This window comes from Falco naumanni, chromosome Z (genome assembly GCF_017639655.2).
Source record: "Falco naumanni isolate bFalNau1 chromosome Z, bFalNau1.pat, whole genome shotgun sequence".
Classification (NCBI taxonomy): domain Eukaryota; kingdom Metazoa; phylum Chordata; class Aves; order Falconiformes; family Falconidae; genus Falco; species Falco naumanni.
The window spans coordinates 32,171,032-32,192,556 of NC_054080.1; the positions used below are offsets into that span (position 1 = coordinate 32,171,032).

General features: G+C 39.0%; 2 protein-coding genes across 8 annotated transcripts in view; one reads left to right on the top strand and one right to left on the bottom strand.

Moving 5' to 3' along the window:
* The window catches only part of IDUA (alpha-L-iduronidase), a 48,277-nt gene that overhangs the window by 22,255 nt on the left and 4,497 nt on the right, over nt 1-21,525 (bottom strand). The window contains exon 1 of one of the 5 annotated variants that reach the window (XM_040579029.1): nt 18,644-18,717. The exons of the other annotated variants lie outside the window; for them this stretch is intronic. Coding sequence (XP_040434963.1) covers nt 18,644-18,717 — 74 coding nt within the window. Of the gene's footprint in view, nt 1-18,643; nt 18,718-21,525 lie in introns of those variants that run through there. 5 annotated transcript variants of the gene reach the window in all.
* On the top strand, nt 478-20,159 carry SLC26A1 (solute carrier family 26 member 1). 3 transcript variants are annotated; one of them, XM_040579024.1, is made up of 4 exons: nt 478-499; nt 3,375-3,457; nt 13,614-14,264; nt 15,647-20,159. In XM_040579024.1, exons 3-4 carry the CDS (start codon nt 13,644-13,646, stop codon nt 17,165-17,167), a joined length of 2,142 nt encoding a protein of 713 aa, XP_040434958.1. In that variant the 5' UTR covers nt 478-499; nt 3,375-3,457; nt 13,614-13,643; the 3' UTR covers nt 17,168-20,159. The 3 variants fall into 3 exon arrangements, with proteins under 3 accessions (XP_040434958.1, XP_040434957.1, XP_040434959.1); XM_040579023.1 differs by lacking the exon at nt 478-499 and adding an exon at nt 6,709-6,787 and having other exon boundaries at nt 3,376-3,457; XM_040579025.1 differs by lacking the exons at nt 478-499; nt 3,375-3,457 and adding exons at nt 6,598-6,764; nt 11,191-11,194 and having other exon boundaries at nt 13,594-14,264.

Genomic DNA, 21,525 nt, shown 5'->3' on the forward strand with positions numbered 1-21,525 from the left:
CATCCATACAACCAGCCAGCATGACACATGCGCAAAAAGAAGGACGGGTATGAATCTTTGTGGTTTAGGAATAAACTGGCTTCAAAAATGCAAAATGCATCCTCTGTTATTTATTGGAAATCACTGCCTCTTCCACAAGCTGGCGAGGAGGCTGTGCATTCAGCTGAATCTTTTTCTTTTTTTAAATACATAAAAATAGAATTGACTTTGATTTATACAGCATCTTAATTACCTTCTTTCCTTTTTGAAATCAGCTTTATTTGAGCTTCACCTTGCAAAGCAACTCACAAAATCTTTGTTGTGATCTGGCTAAAACTCACATGCATAGAAGTGCAAGCAAACAATGAATGCTTTCAAGCTGATGCTAATCACGGCCTATGATTTTCCATTTCTTACTCAGCCTGCTTTTGTGAGCACAGCCTCAGTCCTTTCAGCAATGAGCGTGCTGTGTGTGGGGGGACGAGAGGCAGACAAAGCATCAACAGCTTCCTGTGCCAAGGTGAGTTAGCTTGCTAGGAATATTGTTAGACTGTTGTGTCTTGTCTCCCCCCTCCCCTCACTCCCTCCCTTTTAAAACAAATTCAAGATGTAAAAGGGGAAACAGGCTACAAAAGCGTAGCAATCTAGGCAAAAGCTATAAGGTATTTCAGTGTCTTGCCTCTCCAGACACGCAAACACATCCAATCAGATCATCTAGGCATGGATAATTTTGACTGTTGTGAGATCTTGTTGTGATCGCTTGTTGAGATCCGTTGTATCTACACTCATTCACAAAGAGAAGTAATGAAATAACAATAAGGCAAATCCAGTAGTAGAAAATGCTTTTTCACTTATTGTTCACTACAAATTCAAAGGCTCAGTCAGTGCCTGAAAAGCAGGCTCAGTCTATATAGCGAGTAGGCTCACTGTATGTGAGCTGGGCTGCTACAGGACACCTTTCTTTCTGATTGAGTTTGATGTATGGAAGTGATTTCCTCCTGCATAACACATGGCTCTATGTATAATATTCATTGTAGTTTTATACTGTTCTTGATGATGCAACTCCAAATAATGTCATCTATAAGGAAAAGTTTTAGAAAGAGGGGATAGGGAGACTAAATCCAAAATGAAGATTAAAGGGTGACTTTTGAGATGCACAAGGAAAAGGAATGATAACCAAGTGCTAAAACTTACTTGCTTCAAGCACATAACTCCTTTTGGCACTGCCTGGGAGAGCTGTCACTGAACTTTTCTTTCTAAGCAGCAACCGAACTGTTCTCTGTATGCATCCAGCATTCTAATTCAAGCACCCAGCCTAATACCGCACCTTCAGTAACAAGTCTCCATGGTACGTGGCTTCATTTCACAATACTGTTACTGTCACTCCTTCATTTTCACATCTTTATTTTCTGTTTATGCTCATTCTATTCTTTTGCCTGTTAGTCCTATGTGGAAATATAGTCCAAAAGTAAGTGAATCCAATTATAGCACAGGACATGGCTTATTTACTGTTGTATTATATCACAACAAGGAGTTGGAATGGTTGCCCTTCCTGCTGCCAAATATGCAAGAAGAACCGAATTCAACAATGCTCTACTTAGTCTGCTCTGTACATCTTGCAAGCACCCAGGATCATCATAGATTCCACAAACATACTGCAACTGGACCTGAAATGTTGCATTAATGCACACTGTGTTACTTTCATGAAGTGTTTAACTTTTTCCATCTTACATTCTCAAAACTTGTTTCCACTTGGTGAGATCTGTATTGAGAGGCATCTAACAGGACAACTAACGAATGGTCTAAGAAGAGAAAGACATGGAGCCAAGCACTGCAGGTGTAGTGATTTGCAGCCAGACTTCTCAGCTGATGTACTTCTCTAAAAAGTACAGATAGCACATGGTGTCTGACAAAGTCCAGCTGCTCCTGGATCTATTTGCATGGCAGATGTACTTTCAGGTGTGTCTTTCTATATTAATCATTGCCTGCCCACAGGCAACTGTATGTCTAACTTGAATATATCACTTATTTGCAAAACAAAAATTAGAAGAGCTTCACTAAATGATACCGCGTTAATTTCCTAATATTTTACTGATGTTTAATTGATGGTGAAAAAGCACAATGAATGTGTCATCCACTGTCTTGCTCCTATCTTGCAGAATTTTTGGGATGAGTGGTTTCTGAATACTTCAGAACTAACAAAAGAGCACTATAACCCAATACTGGAAAGAGCAGCACTTCAAATGACATCCCAGTGTCTGTTTTTTGCTCTTGAATGTAAAACATAGCAAAACCTCTTACAATTAAGGAGGTAAAACCAATTAATAGCATCTATAGGGAGTTTTCAATGAGATGCAAACCTGCATGTCTATAAACTGAAAGCTGATCCATTCCAAACCTGGTTTTGGCATTACAATTCAGGCTAGTGATGTATTATTAAATACAGCAGTGACAGCTCTTCCACTCCATGAGTCTTCATGTTCATCTATAATCCTTTTTTCTTCTTTCTTCCCCCATCCCAAACAGTTTCCACTAATATGAAAAATACCTCCCTTTTCAGCATAAAAGTGCATTACATTCTGTTCTTATGAAACAGGAAAATTTACCTCACAATGCAGTAAGAAACTCTATTTTATTTGTACACAGAAATGGGTTTTGAATATCCAGTTAGGATTATGCATGAATGCAAGGAATGGGCAAAGAAGCTTCAGTATTCCTGAGAGACAATCCTTGCTACAGTAAATTCACCACTTAAGATTTACAAATATCAGTGGTAATGTTCATCCTAAACCAATCAATAAGCAGGCTTTGGTACCACAGTCCTGGCTGTTCAGGGATGAAACAGCAGGCAGTTTTGTTTACCAGGCAAACAAGCTCAGGCATTTCACACTCAATGGCAGTGGAAGGTATGTAAAGTCTTCCTAGACATTAAGATTCCCTCCATGATGTATTTTAATAAAAATACTTTTTTCAGAGGACACAACTCCATTAATAACCATAGACAGTTCAACACTGTGTGTAAGGACAGTTCCACACATTAAATCCCATTTAATACATTATTTTTTTGTTTAATTCAAGTTAAGTATACAAAACCCTTCACAAAAAAAGTGAAACTGATAAAGCTAAGTCAGAACTGCACTTCTAGTTGATCCCCATGCACTGCAACTGCTCTATTAAATAAAATAGCAGGGATGAGTAAGAAGGCAGAGATTACCACCAGCCCCTGCAATATAATGATTTTAAGCTTATCTTCCACCTGTGATTACACTCTACAGGACAAAGATTTTTTTCCAGAGCTACTGTTTATATATGTTATCTCACTGTAAACACCATTGGAGTAATAGCATTGGACAGACACAAACCATAAATACAGAATTTCTAATCTACTCTTGTAGAAAGCTGTGCTCCTGGGGAACTGTGCTACTGTGTGCTGATAAGAAATCAGTTGTGGAGCTACTGCAGCTACTTTGTGCCTCTGGTAAGTGCTGATCAATTGTTTCTGTTTGTAATGGGAAACAGAAGGAGGGATGCATAGTAAAGGATGGTCTTACTCTGTTTTGAATAGATACATTTGCACTGAACCTGCAGATTTCAAAGGTTTCTCCTGCAGCAGGGACTACAGAAGATTATTTTTTTTAAAAAAAGCTAATCAATAACATGTCACTCCCCTCCCACATACACATACTTTTCAGCTGTGCTGGACACTTGCAACAGCTAGAGAAGGACTGTCAGGGATAGCACATAGAGGTTTTTAAAAGAGTAGGTGCTTATTTTTAGTTCTCTCATCTTTCCTATTAAATAGCAATAAAATGTATGCCTTTTAAGCACATCACCTGGTCACTATGGTATAAAGACAAACTGTAGACTAATTGAGGCTTGAGGGCATTTCAAATAATTCAGACATTAGTCTTAAGTGTTTTTTATGATTCGCTGAATTTATGAACTTCAAACACTTGCACAGAAGGAAGAACAAGGCTATTTGTCGTATGTACTTTTGAATATTTGATGTTATTGATAGTAGCCCTGTAAACAAACACTTTTAACTATGGTTCTGTGATTCTATGATTAATTTTCCCTGTAATATTAATTCAGTGTTATTTCTTTAAGCATATAATTAGGTTACTGGATATGAATTGTATGTAGTAATGTTGTGAATTATTCTGAGATCTTTGAAATTCTCAAGTAAGTGTGTCAACAAAGCCAAATATGTTTCATATGTTTACAGCATTTATTTCACAAATACCACCAGGTAGATTTTGCTTTTAACCTTTTGCAGTTCTTAATCCAGTTAATACTAGGCATCTGTTTATAAGGATAAATAGTAAGTCACACAAAGGAAAATCATCTGTAAACTCTCAGTTATTGGTCAATGGTCTTTTCTTTTTTTAATGTAGTTTCTATTGTTGATGATTGGTGTTTCATTGTAGCATGTCTTTTGGTTATTTTGGCCAATTACCATTGTTTGTTAAATACACAACTGAGCATGTGACATGGAAACACAGTTCTTTTAGAACTGAGTCCTGCCTTGTTAGTGTCAGTGGAACTCAACCAGGATGCCAGGGGCTGCACACTCAGAATTATTGCTGGCCTGAAGCCTTGATGAATTGCTTCATGCTATGTAGTGTGGATTAGGATCCCTATAATTAAAGCAGTGATGAACCTTCTGCTATCAATACTTTTGTATGTTAAGTAAAGCTTATTCATCATAAAATGTAGTTTCTCCAAAACTAGATTATTTTCACAACTCCTAGAGACAGAATAAGAGACTGCTTCATTTTGTCAGGTTTTTTTCCCATGTGGAATTGTCCTGTCCAGACATATTCAGCCCCACTTGAATGGTGCTGTGCCTAAACAGTGTTCATGTATCTCAAAATTATGATTTGAATTTTTTTTTTAGATTTCAGAAAGCATTATTTTTAGGCTAGCCTGAGCCACAACAAAGTTAAAACTGACTCTATATGGTAGGGGTCAAGTTATAACGCAAACATCCTGTAGTAACTTTACGAGCCTGATATTAGGAAAAATGCTGTGGAGAGAAATGCAGAGGTTTCTTTTGGGGGAAAAAAAAAAAAAAACCAACAAGGTAAGTGGGGCAAAACCCAATTATTTTGCAAATTCCAGGACTGCAAATACTAGACAGAAGTTGCACAGTTTCCAAATACTGGAAACATGCTCTAAAGGAGGACAGAGTAGCCAACCTTACTTTGGTCTTGAAGCAGATGGCTTGAACATTTTAAGAGGTCACTAGAGAAGATGACTCTTGGTTCTAAGAATTATGTAGTAAAATGGATGAAAGAACAAATTTGAGAGACTGAGTTCAAGTCACTTTATCTTACAGGCCTGAAAAGAAATCAACAGAAGCAATAAAGCCATTTTCTATTCTGTGGTGCACAAGACTAAACAGACACACTATTTTACTGCCACCAGTGTACAAAATTCATTATGCAAATTAAGTGCAACTGCTTCCCTTTTATTCTTAGAGCTACCTTGGGAATGGCAAAAGAACAGGAATGCTTGACAAGACTTTCTACAGGGAAGGGGCAAGAAAGAGGATGTTACTAAGAATTAAATGACCACCTTTAACTTTTGGGATTAGAATGTCACAACTACTGTCACCAAGTTTGAGTTCTTGATAACAGCAGTAGTTTTACGAATCTATGACTAGTTGAGCACAGAGGTGATATGTGCTTCCTCTTCTGTTCCACCTTCGTGTTGGTGTTTTGACTTTTCACTTCCATAATTGTCAACTTTTCTTTTTATTTTTGAAAAGCAACAAACAGCTTCTTGTGCTGGGATAAAAGACAATGTTGTAACCTGGCCCTCTGTAGACATGCTTGTGCACAGCACCCCCCTGCAAGCACTCCTGCTGGCAGGAAAGGAGGCACCATGTTTGTCTATCCAGCAACACAGTCTTTTTCAGACCTTGCACTTCCCACCTCAGATTCTTATTGCATGCATGTTCACGTTCTTCCTTGGCTGAGAAACATACTTCCTCATCCCTTAACTTCTAGGCCAACTGAACACAGTTCCTGGGAGACCTGGCCTTCTGCTCCAACTGTTAATCTACACCGCTTAGTAACCATTAAACATAAACTATCACCTTTGCCAAGAAGAAGAAATGGATGATTATTTATCATTTGGACAGGTCTGCACCTATCCAAAGAGCTGAGAGGGGACTCAGTCACTTACATACCTCACAAGAATGAACAGAGAGTCAGTCTTTGTTCTGCTGATCTGCCTACATTTTACAGTCTTCTGTTTACAGAAGCAACAACAGATCTTGTGATCTGAACGTGCTGACGTGTAGAAATGGAACTCTGACCTCCAACAGTCCCATCCTATGTGCTGAGCAGCACAGTACTTATTCGAGCCCACAAAATGCTCAAATCTCAGGCAACATTGCAGTTCCATTCTTATACCTTGAAAACGCAAAATCAAAAGCTAGTGCTATATGAAGATGCATAAACCAGGTCAAATCTCAGATGAGAAGCAGCTTCAAAGGTCAGAGATGTACTAGCCTGAACTCAGCATAATTTTTGGATCAGCGTTAGTTAATTAATAATCTTACACATTATTTAAACTCAAATCCTCAGTGAGTGCTGCACATATATCAAGTTTTCAGAGCAGTACAAGTGGCAACACACTACCAAGCAGCAAGCTCAAGATTCCATAATTACCCATTCTTCCCTTGAGGAATACTTAGCTAATAATTATCCTTTATGCAAATAGAGCAAAGCCTGACTGAAGACGTTCATTCATTCCAACGTGCAAAAACAGAGCCGAACGTTCCTGTCAAAAAGCTATCCAGGTAAGAGATTTGCCTGCCCTCCCACACCTCTGAGCTCAGGTTTTACTCATTCTTTGCCTGTTTGCAAAGGTGCAAAACTGTCTCTTTTCAGTCAGTTTGCAAAATGGTGATGCTTTTTAAATTCTGTCATTATTCTGTTTCTCATAAATATTAATTATAAGGTAGATACTGGGCAAAGGTTTGTAAAACACATAGCCAGCTGCAATTGGTATGAAAATAATCTTTCTTGCAAACCCTGATTTAGGAGTTCAAGATCAGCCATTTGGTTAGTTTTTATTTGTAGTTAAGAAAAGTGGCCTATATGATGCTTGTCTGGTTCTCAAAGTATAAATTATTATTAAAACTGAGCATGTTCTTAGTAATTAAATATGAAAGAATGTTTCCAAAGTATTGTCCTCATTGCCTGTTGTAAACCCAAGATATCACAGAAGGCAACAGGAAAAAACATGAGAATGTAACTCAACAAACTCCAGCAAAACCACAGGGCAGAAAACAGCATAGTGTGTAGCTCTGTGGCTGGTGACTAAGGTCTTGGAAAGCTGTCTTGGAAGATTATTTTAAAAATCAGACCTTCACTTTGGACCAGCTACCTTTCCGAAAGCAAGAAGTCTGATATTTAGGAGTATCTTTTTAGTGGTCATGCCCTAGGACTCTCCAGAAGAGTAATGCTGCCTTGCCTTCAAGTGCACGCCAATATTTTGACCAGCACATTCTGGAACCCCTGAAAAAAACCAGCCCCTGGAGGAACAGTGAAACTGCTTGATCATTTATTTCCAAGGTCTGATCATTCCCAACAATGATCTGACGGGCCAGCCTTTAACAACAGCTGCTGGCTGGCTGTGTGAATTCTGCTGTAGCCTGCTCGTCACCTCTAGGATTGTTACATGTCATGGTTGTCATCTTACCCAGTGGGACACTGCACTGAGAGTCCTTGAGAAAATATGAATTGAACCACAGCTGCTGGCAAATGCAGGCATTTGAAAAGGAGCCTAACTTGCCTTGGAAATCCTAGATCAATCTATAGCTGTATGTAGAAGTTGTGAATTGGAGATTTTAATTAGAAACACACAAACCTAAAAGACTGCTTGACTCTTAGAGTAACTTCTTAGTATAGCAGTGTTAATTTGTAGAGGATATAAGACTAATGTTCTGCCTTTTCTGACTCACAGAGACCAATAAACTGTAATATTTTTTCCTCTTTCAATTTTGTATTACCATAACATTGAAACTTAATGGGAAAATGCTTTGAAGCCACAGTCCTTTTCCCAAATTTAGTAAAAATCTAACTAAGCTCATGAAGTTTCACATGATATTTCTAAAAAGCACTGCAACATTCTTTGCCTATAGCCTGAAAGCTTGCTAGGTCAGTGCTCAGGTCAGTCAGTTAAATAAAGGGTTTTGGTTGCTGGCACATTGCTGAAGCCTGCTTCCAAGTACATCTAGGTCTTGATGCTCTAAAGCTGAAAATACAATAACTTATGCAAGACAAAGAGAAATACCATTTCACTTGTTCTGTCACTTGATCCTTCTAAAAATCATAGGTTATGTTGACATTTCTAAGTAATACTGCACAACAAAACAGATTAATAAATCAAAGTAGTAGGTGCTAAAGCAGTATTGTACCGTATGGTATGCATTTCAGGGGATTTTATTTCAGACCAGTCAGGTTGCACAGACTAAATGTCCTCACCACATCTGTTCAAATTTACCCAAAGAACCAATTGCTGGCTCAGGACTTTATGCTACCATAAAGGGTCGAGTGCACTGGGGCAGAGCTTCTGGGTTACTTTCCACTGAAAAAGTGTCTGGTTTGCAAGCCTAACATGTCTCTGTAATTGAATCTATGCACTGTAAATGAGGCTAACCAGGGATTTTTTTCAAAACTGTGTTATGCTCAAAACCAGAATAGTAATGTCGTCATAGCCATGAGAGACCAAGAGAGGTTTCTTATAGGCAGAAAATGTTGCTAGTATGAAAGATGAGTAACATGAACAGTTTAATCAACATCTATATGTGTTTTAAATCAAATGCTTAGCCAAACTGTCTCTCATGGTTTTTCTGTATTTATGCAACAAAAATACTTCAGGTGATAAATACAAAACCTGCTCTACCACATTAGATTTTCAGCTGATTTTCCATAGTTCGAACATAAAGAAAATTGCATCACCTGGCTCAAACTAAAGGGCTCTATCCTAAATTAACACTCGCAATCACTTTTTCTGCAAGAGTGAGTGATTCTAGCATACAGTTGTGATATAGTCAGACTTCTGTCCTGAATACAGCATTTAAGAGACCTTAGCATAAAGAAGCAGGCTCACCCTGCCTACTCACTCTTGGGACTTCCTAGAGATACAGCTTCAGATTTTCTGGTGGACAATCATAATGGGAAGACAAAAGGATGCATCAGAATAAAGTTTTTTGCGGCTGTGCCGTTTCACAACAAGAACAACTCAACTAGCCAGAATGGTTATATGTGTACCAGCAGAAACTCCTTGCCAAGGAATCTGCAAAGGGAAATCCCACCATGTTGTGATGGATGTTTCCTCCCCTTCAGAGAGATCCCGTCAGGTCAGTGGCATGGTGAAAAGACAGAAAGGTGGGACTAGGGCCAGCTGGAAAGTTAGCAGTTTGTTTGACCTGAATGGTTCTTTGCTCTGTTTCTCCTTTTCACAAGAGAAAGTCACTGCATTTAATGTGAAAGAATGGGTGGTTCAGGCACTGGTTCTGCTCAAGCAGGGGAAAAAAATTAAAAGCTTTTTGGTTTTGCTTATATGGTCAAGGACAACTTGAAAAAACTTAACTGTGAAGATTCCAAACATCAAAATACAATTAAAAATAACCAAGACTACTTTTCATTGTAACAATATGGATGATACATATGTATATGAATGTGTAGGTGAGCAACTTTCATTTGTATTAAACAGCTGAGAATGTTCTGATACCAAAGTCAATGGACAGGCATGTTCTGTGTTACATGCTGCTTCATCTGCACAACACAGCTAAGAACAGCGATGGGAAGCCTCCCTTTGAATAAAATACAAGCATTATGTTCTGTGAAGCTCAGGGGGGCAAGGGGGAGCCTGAAGTAGGGGTTGTCCCTTTTCTTATAAACCAGTTAGTACGGACTAAACTGAAAATAGGTCAGTTTTTGGTGAACCAGTAGAGGAATCTATTTACTGACACCCCTAGGGGTCCTGAATGTTCTCAAGTATTACTACTTTGGAATAACAGTGTTGTATCTCAGTGCCAGAATCAGAAGGCTGGAGTATACTCATGTGCACAGGCATAGACAGATCTGCTCTTCACCCTCCTGTCTTTGGAGATGGCAAGAGCACTGGAAGCTCCCAGCTCTCTGCTGGGCTGCACAGATGTGCAGGGGATAGTATGCAGCCATGGTGGAATCCTGTTTTCTTCAGGTGAAGCAACTAAGTTATTACTGAGCTACAGGCATCAGAGCCTGAGAATTCTTGGGTTACACAGCTGAAAAATGTTTCACTGGTAACAACATCACTGCAGCTTTACTATGTTCTAAAAGCAACAATTTAACTATAAATACTAACAGTTTCTGGAAACCGAAACCATCTCATTGTAGAGTTGTTTCACAGCTAGCACGTTCATTTGACTTGGCTTCTGAAAATGCATCTAGCAGAATAAATGGCTATTTACAGGAAGGAAACTTTTATTTTCAGAAGAAAAAAAACTGAAGAAAATTACTTTCTGTCAGTGTTTGGCTGTCTTTTAGCTCAAATGCATTTATTCCACCAGGAAGAGTTTTTTGATCTTTGTCTAAAATGCATCAAAACTGCTGAAAAGATATATGCTTCATCATACTAGCTTTTTTGTTGTTGTTTTTTTTCAAAAAGCAATTATTTTGATTATCCATTACAGTAGTACAGCTGAGATGCATTACTAAATTATTATTCATACACAAGATGTCTTAATAGATTTCCAGAGTAATTATATTCCAATAATCTGATATATTAAAAAATATTATCATCCCTCAGGAAGCTGCACAAACTGCATATGTGTGACTTTTAATGGGGGATTTTGAAAATACAAATTTACTTGCAAGTGAATTGTGTGAGTTTAAAGAGAGACAGACAGCAACTGTACAATTAAAATATATGAGCCTAGTGTACAGAAGCTGATGCAATCTTTTTTATGTAGCCTACCAAAAACACTCATTGGATATTGAACTGCCCACTAGCTTTTAAGTATGTAGAATAAGGGCACCGTATTTATTTCCTGGCTGTCTGAATTCACTTGGCTGTAAGAAGCAGGTGGCATTTGAATACGACTTGCTGTCCTCACACACAAGCCTCTCATTCTCCAAACTAATTTAGGTAAGACAGGACATTTTGGGGTTTTGTATCTGAAAAATGAGTCTCCATTACCATTGATAGCATTGTGTACTTGGTAAGCTTTAAGTGTATGCTCTTACATATTTCTCTTGGTGGTGTAACTTTTATCTTTTCTCTCACCTTTGCATTCTAACGAACACCAGATCCAACCTATTTCTTGCCTTGTCCAAGTAGATCTTGCCTAGCATAACCACACAGTACATTAAAGTCTAAAGTAAATTTGGCATTACTGATAAAAATACCCATCAATCTTTCCAAATAATTACATTAAATTGTAATTAGCTTTCCCTTATGATGGAAATAAACCTTACTTACAAACATAAAGAAAATTATACAGTGGGAGCTAAAAACTGTTTAATGTAATCGAGATGCATAGAAATCTACTGATTTTTAAAAACATATTTAGTCTACTATGCAAGTTATTTTCAAGTTGGGCAATGAGTCCACATACATCTAATAAGAATCTCTTTTCTGCCTTCTACCAAATTATGAATTACCTACCTGCAACACTTAAAACATCCTGTTTCAAGTTGTGGTTAAATTTTGCATGGCCTTAGAAATCACACTGTGTCGTTTAAAATAATACCTAGGAACTTTTTCAAGACTTCTGCTCTAGTTACAAACACGTATCTTAGTGTTTTCAATTTGCTGGCAAAAGGTATTTGTTAAAATCTTGACAAAATCACTAAGCATGATAGAACACTTTGTAATAAACCACTCTCTATTTGGAGTGCTACAGATTAAAAGCTGTTGGTAATCTATTCTTTTGCTTATTAATTATGCTTCCAGTTGGTCTCATAATCCTTTTGGGTTTTTTCAGCTTGGAATTCTACACTTTACTGGGTGTTACCAAACATTAACAAATCAAAGTACTCTTACTAACAAAAAAAAATTACATATGATATTTACACAGAGAGTGATTACTTCTGTCACTAGAATCTAAGCTTACTATCAACTGATAAAAGCATCAAAATATACCAACAGAATACTGTGCCAGTGAGCGTACTTCCAAGTTTTAGGAAATTGATGGCTTCTGCCTCTAGATGCTAAAAGAGGAAAGAAACAGCTTTAACTTGTAAGTGAAGACAAGCTTTGAAATTATACTGCGTGTCACATCTGGCACCAAAAAGCTCTGTTGCAGAGATCCTGGCTGTTTATGACAGTGTGAGAGGCTAGGCTTAAGAAATTCTTCTTTCATCAAGATTCTGCATACTGTTGTACTAGTACATATACTCTCCTTCTAAGTCAATACAAGTCATTCCTTATCTCCCAGTACTTACATATAGGCATCCACTCTTGGAAGTCACTTCTTTATTTCCATGGCAAACCAGAAGCCAGGATTTGCCACTTGGCATAATCTATTTCACATTGTCCACCTTCCTGCTCTTATTTTTATTTTTAAATTGTTTCAGGTAGGGCTCTTGCATGTTACACCGTTTTACCTCTCAGTCATGTCCCTACCTACCCTGAAATGATTTATGAAGGCACTAAGTTAATTTCAACTTGACAATTGAGTAAAAATGCAGAAATTGAGTTTGGTGAAAACAGTTGTGCTTATAGAGGCAAGAGACATCAAAAGCATTTCCATCTGGAGAATACAACTTTTCCCAGTCTTTATGAATGAGAAAACTGACATGCAAGAGAACTACATGTTTGTTCTGCTGCCCACATAATTCTTTATTGTATCTTATTCCCCAGAGAACAAAGTTAGAGTAACTATGGGTTTAAACTTGAAAATACTAACAAGTAGCACTCTTCTGAGACGGTAAAAGATTCCATCATGACGTATGGTCCATATGATGCCTAAGTGGTATCTGTGAGGAGATGCTTATTAATTAATGGAAGCTGCATATCAAAATAATCTACAGTTCAACAGGTCCATGTTACGTAGCAGCCTCTAAGAGTCCACCAATGGTTTGTGTACAAAGTTTTGCATAAGACTAAACTGTTGCTCTCCAGAAAACTGCTTTACAGGTTCTACTAGCAAAATTTTTCTCCTGTGCATTGAGGAGAGCTGCAGTGACAGGTCACTACACCACATGTGACTTCCACATCAATGACTACAAGACGTGCTATTAGAAATACCACAGCCTACCTCGTTAATATATATTTATTTCACACTACCAAGTGCTGCCCCTGATCACAGACACCTCTATGATAGAGCATCAGAAGAGCTGATGAAAATACCTGTACAAAGAAATTACTAATTTAACTCCATTTTTCCTTAGTAAAACAAACCAGATTCAATCAAATATACTCTTAAATGTCTGCAAGAAAGGGCTCAATCTGCAGACTTATTTTTTAGTGTCACTGAAATTTGTGTCACTGAAGCCTTGTGGTGGTGTTCTTGCTGGGATAATGCTTCCTTAAAAGCACAACTGTGACAAACTTTTAGAATTAAGCATCTATGCTAAAAAGAAACCTTCATGAATGGCAACCTAATAGCAGTTTTCTTCACACTGCAGGAACACATACATGAAGTAAACACCGAGATAATGGAAAGAGGACTTGAAGCTACCAGGATAGAAAAGCATGCTTCTTCCTGCTTTCTCATGGAAAGAAAGACTCATGCCAAGATTAACAGGAAAGAAGTCATGCTAGCTAAGCTGAGGAAGAGCTGCTCCTGTACCCCAAAGAAGATGAAGAACTTTGTCATGAACTTCCTTCCTGTTTTACGATGGCTTCCCAAGTACCAGTGCAAAGACTATATTTGGGGGGATGTTATGTCCGGGTTAGTCATTGGGATCATTTTGGTGCCCCAAGCAATTGCATACTCACTGCTGGCAGGTCTGAAGCCCATTTATAGTCTTTACACATCATTCTTTGCCAACATCATCTATTTCTTAATGGGCACATCCCGTCACGTCTCAGTTGGCATTTTCAGCTTGATAAGCTTAATGGTAGGACAAGTTGTGGATCGAGAACTTCTCTTGGCTGGGTTTGACTTAAATGATGATGTCCCACCAGCCCTGAGTGGTGGCTCTGCGCAGAATGACACTCAGTCCAGCACAACTGCCTTCAACCTTACAATTGCAGGGATGAATGCTGAGTGTGGGAAAGAATGCTATGCTATTGGCATTGCTACAGCTTTGACATTTGTGGCTGGAGTGTATCAGGTAAGTGGTTGCTGACATCCAGAGGCAAGGTATGAAGTTCCTAAATCTTCTTTGCATGACCTAAGCTTTCGTTTGACTCTCATTTCAATAAGAAATAGAGCATCAGTTCACTTGAATGACCTTGGACTGTTTTCTCCAGGAAGCCTAACTGCAGACAACACAGAGAAAGCAAGAGGTAGGCAGTTTTCTTAGCTACTAGTAAGCACAGGTAAAACAAGAGTCTTCTGTGAGACCATTAACATTGTTTTGACACTCTACTGTCTCTTAGCCTTGTTGTTTTCATGGGACCATGAATCCAATACAGATCTTACCATGAGGGAATTTCTCAGGTAGCTGTGTACTTTAACAGTGAAGAAAGAGTTCTCTTCCCCTCGATACTTTAATGAAGGTGCAGACCCACTCATCTACTTCTGCACAGGTTCAGAATGTGCAGCTCTGTGTTTTGCTAGTGCGTACTATGTTCTACCAAACTGCTGCCCAAAGATATTTCAGAAGCAGAAAGGACAAGAGGGGAAATAGATTGACTAACCTATGTCTCAGACCATAGCTGTGCTGACTCTTTGAGACTTATAAATGTGCTGCCTGTTACAAGGATACCACGAGAATGCAAAAGGAAGCAAGATGAACATACTGACCTATTTATTAATTGTGTGTGTGTATATATATATATTTATGAACTATGACAGAGCTAGCTATCTTCCAGTTTACTGCGAAATTTCAGATTACATTTATGAACAACAAAATGTCCTTGTGAAGCTATTCTTCCCAAAGTCATGGAAGGAAGGAAAAGCAACTAGTTAAGGACAGTATCCTGGGATTTGGGAAAGTTTGTGAGCACTTCTGGCATTTCTGATCTTAGGCATGTCACAAAGGCTGTCTGTGCTCCATTCTTCCTTCTGTTCACAGGGCTCAAATTAAAAGCTGCTTAATGTAACAGTGCCACTAAAGCAGGGATCTTAGCTGTTATCATTCAAATTCGGTTTACAAAGCAATGGTCATAAGTTTTAACTTTATTCACTTTAAGACACGAAAAATAGAAAATTTGCTTTAGTATAACGTAAGCCTTTTTTGGATCCATTGCTCTTTTGTATTGGAAATAAAAGGCAGACAAGCCACTTCAGTGGAATCGCTTCAGATGAAGGTTTGATTGACCCCGTCTCAAACTCCTCATTCACCTCCTGGTTTTGTAGCATCCCACAACAGTAAAAGGAATCCTATGTTTTAAAAGCAGACTGGAAACATGAAAGGGTAATTCCTGTTCTAAGATTCAAATAGCCAAATGCTATCTGTCTCCAGCTAGTCCTCTCCCATCTGTACTTTATTTGCAGCACCATTCAAGGCTCAACTGTTTTTTTAAACTTTTTTTTTTTCTGTCTCCTCAGGTTCTAATGGGAATCTTTCGTCTGGGTTTCATATCTATGTACCTATCTGAGTCTGTACTAGATGGCTTTGCAACTGGTGCTTCCTTAACCATTTTAACAGCTCAAGTGAAGTATCTGATTGGAATAAAAATCCCACGTAGCCAAGGGCACGGGATGCTTGTTATTACCTGGATTAACATTTTCCGGAACATTTCTCAGGCTAATCTTTGTGATGTCATCACAAGTGCCATTTGTATTGTGGTGCTGGTCACTGCTAAGGAACTGGGAGATCGGTATAAGCATAAGCTGAAATTTCCTCTGCCCACAGAGCTGGTAGTTATTGTTGTGGCAACACTAGTGTCACACTATGCAAAGTTAAATGAAGTATATGCGTCCAGTGTTTCTGGAGCTATTCCAACAGGATTTATTCCCCCCAAGGTACCACATTTCAGCTTAATGCTCCAAGTTGCTATAGATGCTTTGCCTCTTGCCATAGTCAGCTTTGTCTTCACTGTATCCCTTTCTGAAATGTGTGCAAAGAAATACGCTTACACCATCCGAGCCAATCAGGAAATGTTTGCTGTGGGCTTCTGCAACATCATTCCTTCTTTCTTTCACTGTTTTGCAACCAGTGCAGCTCTGGCAAAAACACTCGTCAAAACATCTACAGGCTGCCAGACTCAGGTCTCTGGAGTAATTAGTGCAATGGTGGTTTTACTGGTGCTGCTTTTCTTGGCACCTCTTTTCTACTCCCTGCAGAAGTGTGTTTTGGCTTGTATCATCATTGTCAGCCTCCGAGGAGCCCTGAGGAAGTTCCGAGACGTGCCAGCACGGTATCATGTGAATAAGGTGGACACGCTTGTTTGGGTTGTTACCATGTCTGCCTCTGCCTTGATCAGCACAGAAATAGGGCTGTTGGTTGGCATTGTTTTCTCCATGCTATGCATCATTGTTCGGACACAGCGGCCACGGACAACCCTGCTTGGTCAGATCCAAGACACCGACTTTTACGAGGATGACTTAGAATATGAAAATCTCTCTTCTGTTCCAAAGGTCAGAATATTCCGTTTTGAGGCCCCACTTTACTATGCAAATAGAAACTACTTCCTGAAGTCTCTGTACAGACTGACTAACTTTGATCCTAACCTAGAAGCTGCTAGAAGGAAGAAATATGAGAAAAAGGAAAAGCAGCATCTGAAAAAGGGAGATCACACAACTGCTAATGGATTGGGCACCAGAGAAACCACTCTGCAACTAGTTCCTAAGCAAATTGATTTCCAAGCCTTAGTTTTAGACTGCTCTTCCATCTCATTTTTGGACACCACTGGAGTTAATACTCTAAAGGAAATCCTGAAAGACTACAAGAACTTAAATGTTTCTGTTCTCCTGGCTTGCTGCAATCCCTCAGTGATAGACTCTCTGAAAAGAGGAGGTTACTTTGGGAAAGATTTTGGAAGTATGCAGGAAATGCTGTTTTACAGTATACATAATGCTGTGCAATTTGCAAAAGACCAAAAGCTTCCAGCAGATTGCTCAGTTTAATCCTGTTCCTTCCTTGATGATTCACTACAAAAGTGACAGACGGAAGGGGCAGTTTGCAATAATTACATTATCAGACACACTGTTGACTGTGTACAGCAATGGGCCTACAAGCCATCCTCCCCTGAAGAGCTTGGCTGTTTGTGAGATGCCACATATAACAGCCACTGGGGATACACTTCAGGACCAGGATGGAACAGGTTGGATTATTACCTGCACCTTCACTTTAAAATCCAGGTGATGTGCAATACGGCAGTTTGTGATTGACTTCTCTCTTGTGTCATGATCATGTGTGACCACGTATACACCATAAGACTGCTGCACTAGAAGGTCTGCCCAGTGTCAGCTGACTCTCCCAGTGGTTTAATGGCTGGTTTCTGTTAAGAGGGCTAAGCCATGAAAATGCAATCAATCTAGCATCTTGGGGACACATTGGTTTAAATTCTGGCTTGCAGTTTCCTGCCCCTTCCATCATTCTAGTTGCTCCTAAACAACTCCCACTATTTGCATACAAATAATTGTATAAAATATTGTACAATTTAGTATGTCTCTCCACCTCAGTTACACAGCCTTAATAACACGAACTGCCACAGAAGAAGAAACCATGATCCATCACAGGTTCCTCTCAAAACTATCACTTCCAAAAATTACTGCTGGAGGCACCTGTGTTATTGGCTTCAATCTGTGGTAATTAGTTACTGAAGGCTGTGATACCCTTAATGATGCTGCAAGAAATATGACTCTGACACGCAATTTTGTAACTAGTAAGAGGATAAACAGAATTAAGAAAAATGAATGGCTTTAACTGGCAGTCACACAGTTACCCAAGTAGTTGTACCATCCTGTAAAAATAAAAGTTGCTTCTGGTGGGCAGATGCAATTCAAATTCAGGGATACATAGGGATGATCAATCATGAAACCTCATAACTGTGATGCAGCACAACATGTTGTTCCGACAACTGCCTGCCTGGGTACAAAGAGAAACAGGAGAAAAGAGGGTAGGGTGGGAAGGTAAATCTGTGATCTGCCTAGAAGGGGAGTGATCAGTCAGTCTGAACTGGCTGGCTGGTCTCTGATGCAACACTAATGAAGCTTTACAGTAGCACACCTGGGCCAAGTAAAGGGAGCAATGCTTTTTAAGTTGTGCATCCCCATATGCTGGAAAAACTCCACCACTGTTTGTACATACTACAGATGTTTGGTGTTGGTTTGTTGTTTGTTATTTTTTTCCTGTCATGTTATTCTTTGATTTGAGGTCTACTAAACAGTGTTTTCCAGGGCTGGGTTGCTTTCTATAATAATTTGCATTAACTGCTGTTCATTCTGCTTTGTGTCAAATGATACCCCCAGAGTCAGTTGTGTTATTATATACATGTTCTCTCTTTACAAATATGTATAGATGTAGATTTTCATTGTAACAGAGTTAGTACTCTGGCCTACGGGCAGAATATCCTCTCTCATACTCAAGTTTATCATTACCTGCATGAAAGATAGGACAGCTGCTCCATCTTTCTCTCCTTATTCATGGCTGGCTCACAGACAGCACCAAGCATGGAAGGAAATTCTCTCACAGCTGTGCCTCTTACAATTAGCAGACTCTAGAAAAAGGTTCCATGTATGCAGAAGCCATTTCTCTGCTGTGTCATTTAAAAACCAGAAAAGTCAGGTCAACACATCATGTGACTTGTTTATTTAAGCTTTTCAGGTCTTAAATGAAAGAACACCCAAACTGAGGTTCTTCAGGTGCCCCAGAGCCTGTCAGGCTCTCAAGAACAAATATTTTGTTAAAGGAAAAGCAGTGCATTCCCAAAAGATAAAATAAAAAATGTCTTCACAGAGGTTGAGAGTAACACAGTATTAGCGAAGTGATTCAATGCAGACATTTTCCTGCACTCATTATAAAAGTGTTATCAGCTGCACACTGTTAGTACTGCCAAAGCAGTAAAACCTGACAGAAATGTCTGTCAAGAGATTAAAGGATTGACCATTGGCAGCATTTTCCTGCCATAAAACAATTTAATTACATTATCTTTCAAACTGCTGACTTGGTATGACTAGCTTCTGTCATAAAAGCAAATGGGCACAGCCCAAGGACAAAGTATTGCTTTGTGTCTGCTTCTGTTTGTAACCATTCTTTGACCGGGGAATATCTCTTTTAAGGACCTACCAGGGCCTAGCACAAAGAAGTGAATTTACAGAAGTCACTGCCAGACAATATAAATACAGACACTCTAAGGCTGTTGTGCCAAAGCAAGCTCTCATTGGAAGAAAATGTAATTGTTTCAGTGCAAAAGAACACACATTCTAGCAATTTAGACTTCATCTGTCTGTATGGGTCAAACTACCAACCTAGAACATGAGGCAAAAAAAGCAAAAATACCCTTAACTCTAGATAAATCTCATTTTAAAAGAGAACAAAAAGCAAGACAGATTCCAATGGAAGGTGTATCCTTGCAAGAGTCTCTGGAGAAAAATGAAGAAAGGCTGTCCTTCTCTTATCCAGCAGGCTAAGAAATTAAGAGTCAGAAGTCTCTTTTTCATATTTGTTGCAAGAATGGCACCAAAAGATACCTCAGCAAAGAAACTTGGCTATGCATAAGAGGGTGGGTAGGCTTTAAGACTTTTACTAGGAAGAAACTATTGACCAGAAAAAAACACAAGAACAATTTGTTTCAGTTTCATTCGCACAGCTGGCTCACAATTGTGTTGGACAGTGTCAAATGCAGCCGGGAAACTTTCAGTGCTATGATGTAAGGATGCTGGAAGACTGTAAATTATTTCTAAGTAGTATATAAAAAGTAACTGAAAAAGCAAGCCTTTCCCTGGCACGTTATACCAAGATTAAGGGTATCACGATTGAAAATGTTAAAACCTGCTGATTTTCTTCTTTCCTATTCTATCAGGAATGACTTGGAGAGGAGCTGGGGACTGGCTTGTAATTCCAACTAAGTTAATACTAATGCTGAAATAAAATCATTATATGCCTTTTAGGAAATGTTATATCCATCATGTATCTAGACATGTATTTTTTTTTTGCTGTGGCACCTTGTATGAATCATGTATCCAACAACCTTTAGTACTGCTACACAAGAATAGGAAAGGATTCTTAACTTGCAGACTGTGTGGGTCCCATGGAGCTGGAAAAGAGCTGCGAACCTCAAACTTCCCTGTTGACTAGTGCAACAGGCCAGAATGCGCAGTCTAGCTGTCAAAATGGCTGCATTTATTGGCACTGGTAACTATCAACCAGGGATCTGTCCAGTCCATGAAAGACACCTTGGGTTCCCCTGCAACCATAAGTATTCCTGTGTCACATGACCTAGAGACAAACGCATACTTTTGGTTGGAAAATAAAATGAATAGATATTTGAAAAGTTTTCCTTGTGATATCCTTTCATGGGTGGTGAAATAATAGGATAACTTGGAATAAAGAAAAAGGTAAGAGGTGGGTTTGCTGTCCTAGAAAAGGGTTAAAATACAGGGATGCACTTGGCATTGTGGGATTAGAAGACATAATGAGAAAAAACACTTTAAAACTGAGAAGGGGAAGGTGCTCCTAATGGACACTCTGAAACCCACTACTTCTCTGCTCATATTCCATTTCCAGAATCTGAGCTCTCCTTCCCCTTGTTGTTTCCACAACTTACAGCTGGTTAAGTTCCCATCCTCATGTCTTGGACAGCAGACAGAGTAATGGAGTGGATTGTAAACATGCTTTGCCCAGCAACACCCTGAGCCAGGCAGAACTTTAAGAGCTATTACAACTTTTGATGGGGTTTTATGGTTTGTCCTTCCTGACAGACCAATCATTCTTGCTCTAGGCATCTATATTTGGTTCTTTCCACTGGACATATTGGTATGAATATGTTTTAAGCTGAGTTAAATGGGACCCAAAAGGCAAAGAATTCCAGTGTTGTCCTCATAAAGTCTGACAGGTACTTCCCTAGAGCTATAAATGCTATTATGCATTTGAATCCTTTTGAAAGACGGTATTAACTAAAGTTGCCCTGTTTCAGTTGTCACTATCTGTCACTTGTTGCAGTGCACAAGTAGGTTTAGGATGCAAAATGAAACTCCCAAGTTAAGTGGAAGGAAGACAGAAATAGTAATAAAATAATGGCAGCTTTCACTTAGACATGTCAGTAAATCAAGCTTGTTTTAATCTTTGTGGGACTTTTTTTGCGGTATCATGTCTCCTAAATTAAAGGACAGAAAAGCAAGCCATCTTTCCAGTCCCTCAGCACTGTTCTTAGAATAGCTAATGGTTAGCAAAGCCCAGAACAGGATGGGTGAGAAGTCTTGTTTCAGACAGTATTGCCACCTGAAATGCTTTGGTAAGGAATGGACTGAATTTATGCCTA

Coding starts and splice junctions, on each gene's coding strand:
- SLC26A1 (XM_040579025.1), top strand. CDS start 6,699: ATGCAAATAGAGCAAAGCCTGACTGAAGACGTTCATTCATTCCAACGT. Junction 14,265..15,646: donor TTGTGGCTGGAGTGTATCAG/GTAAGTGGTTGC, acceptor CTGTCTCCTCAG/GTTCTAATGGGAATCTTTCG.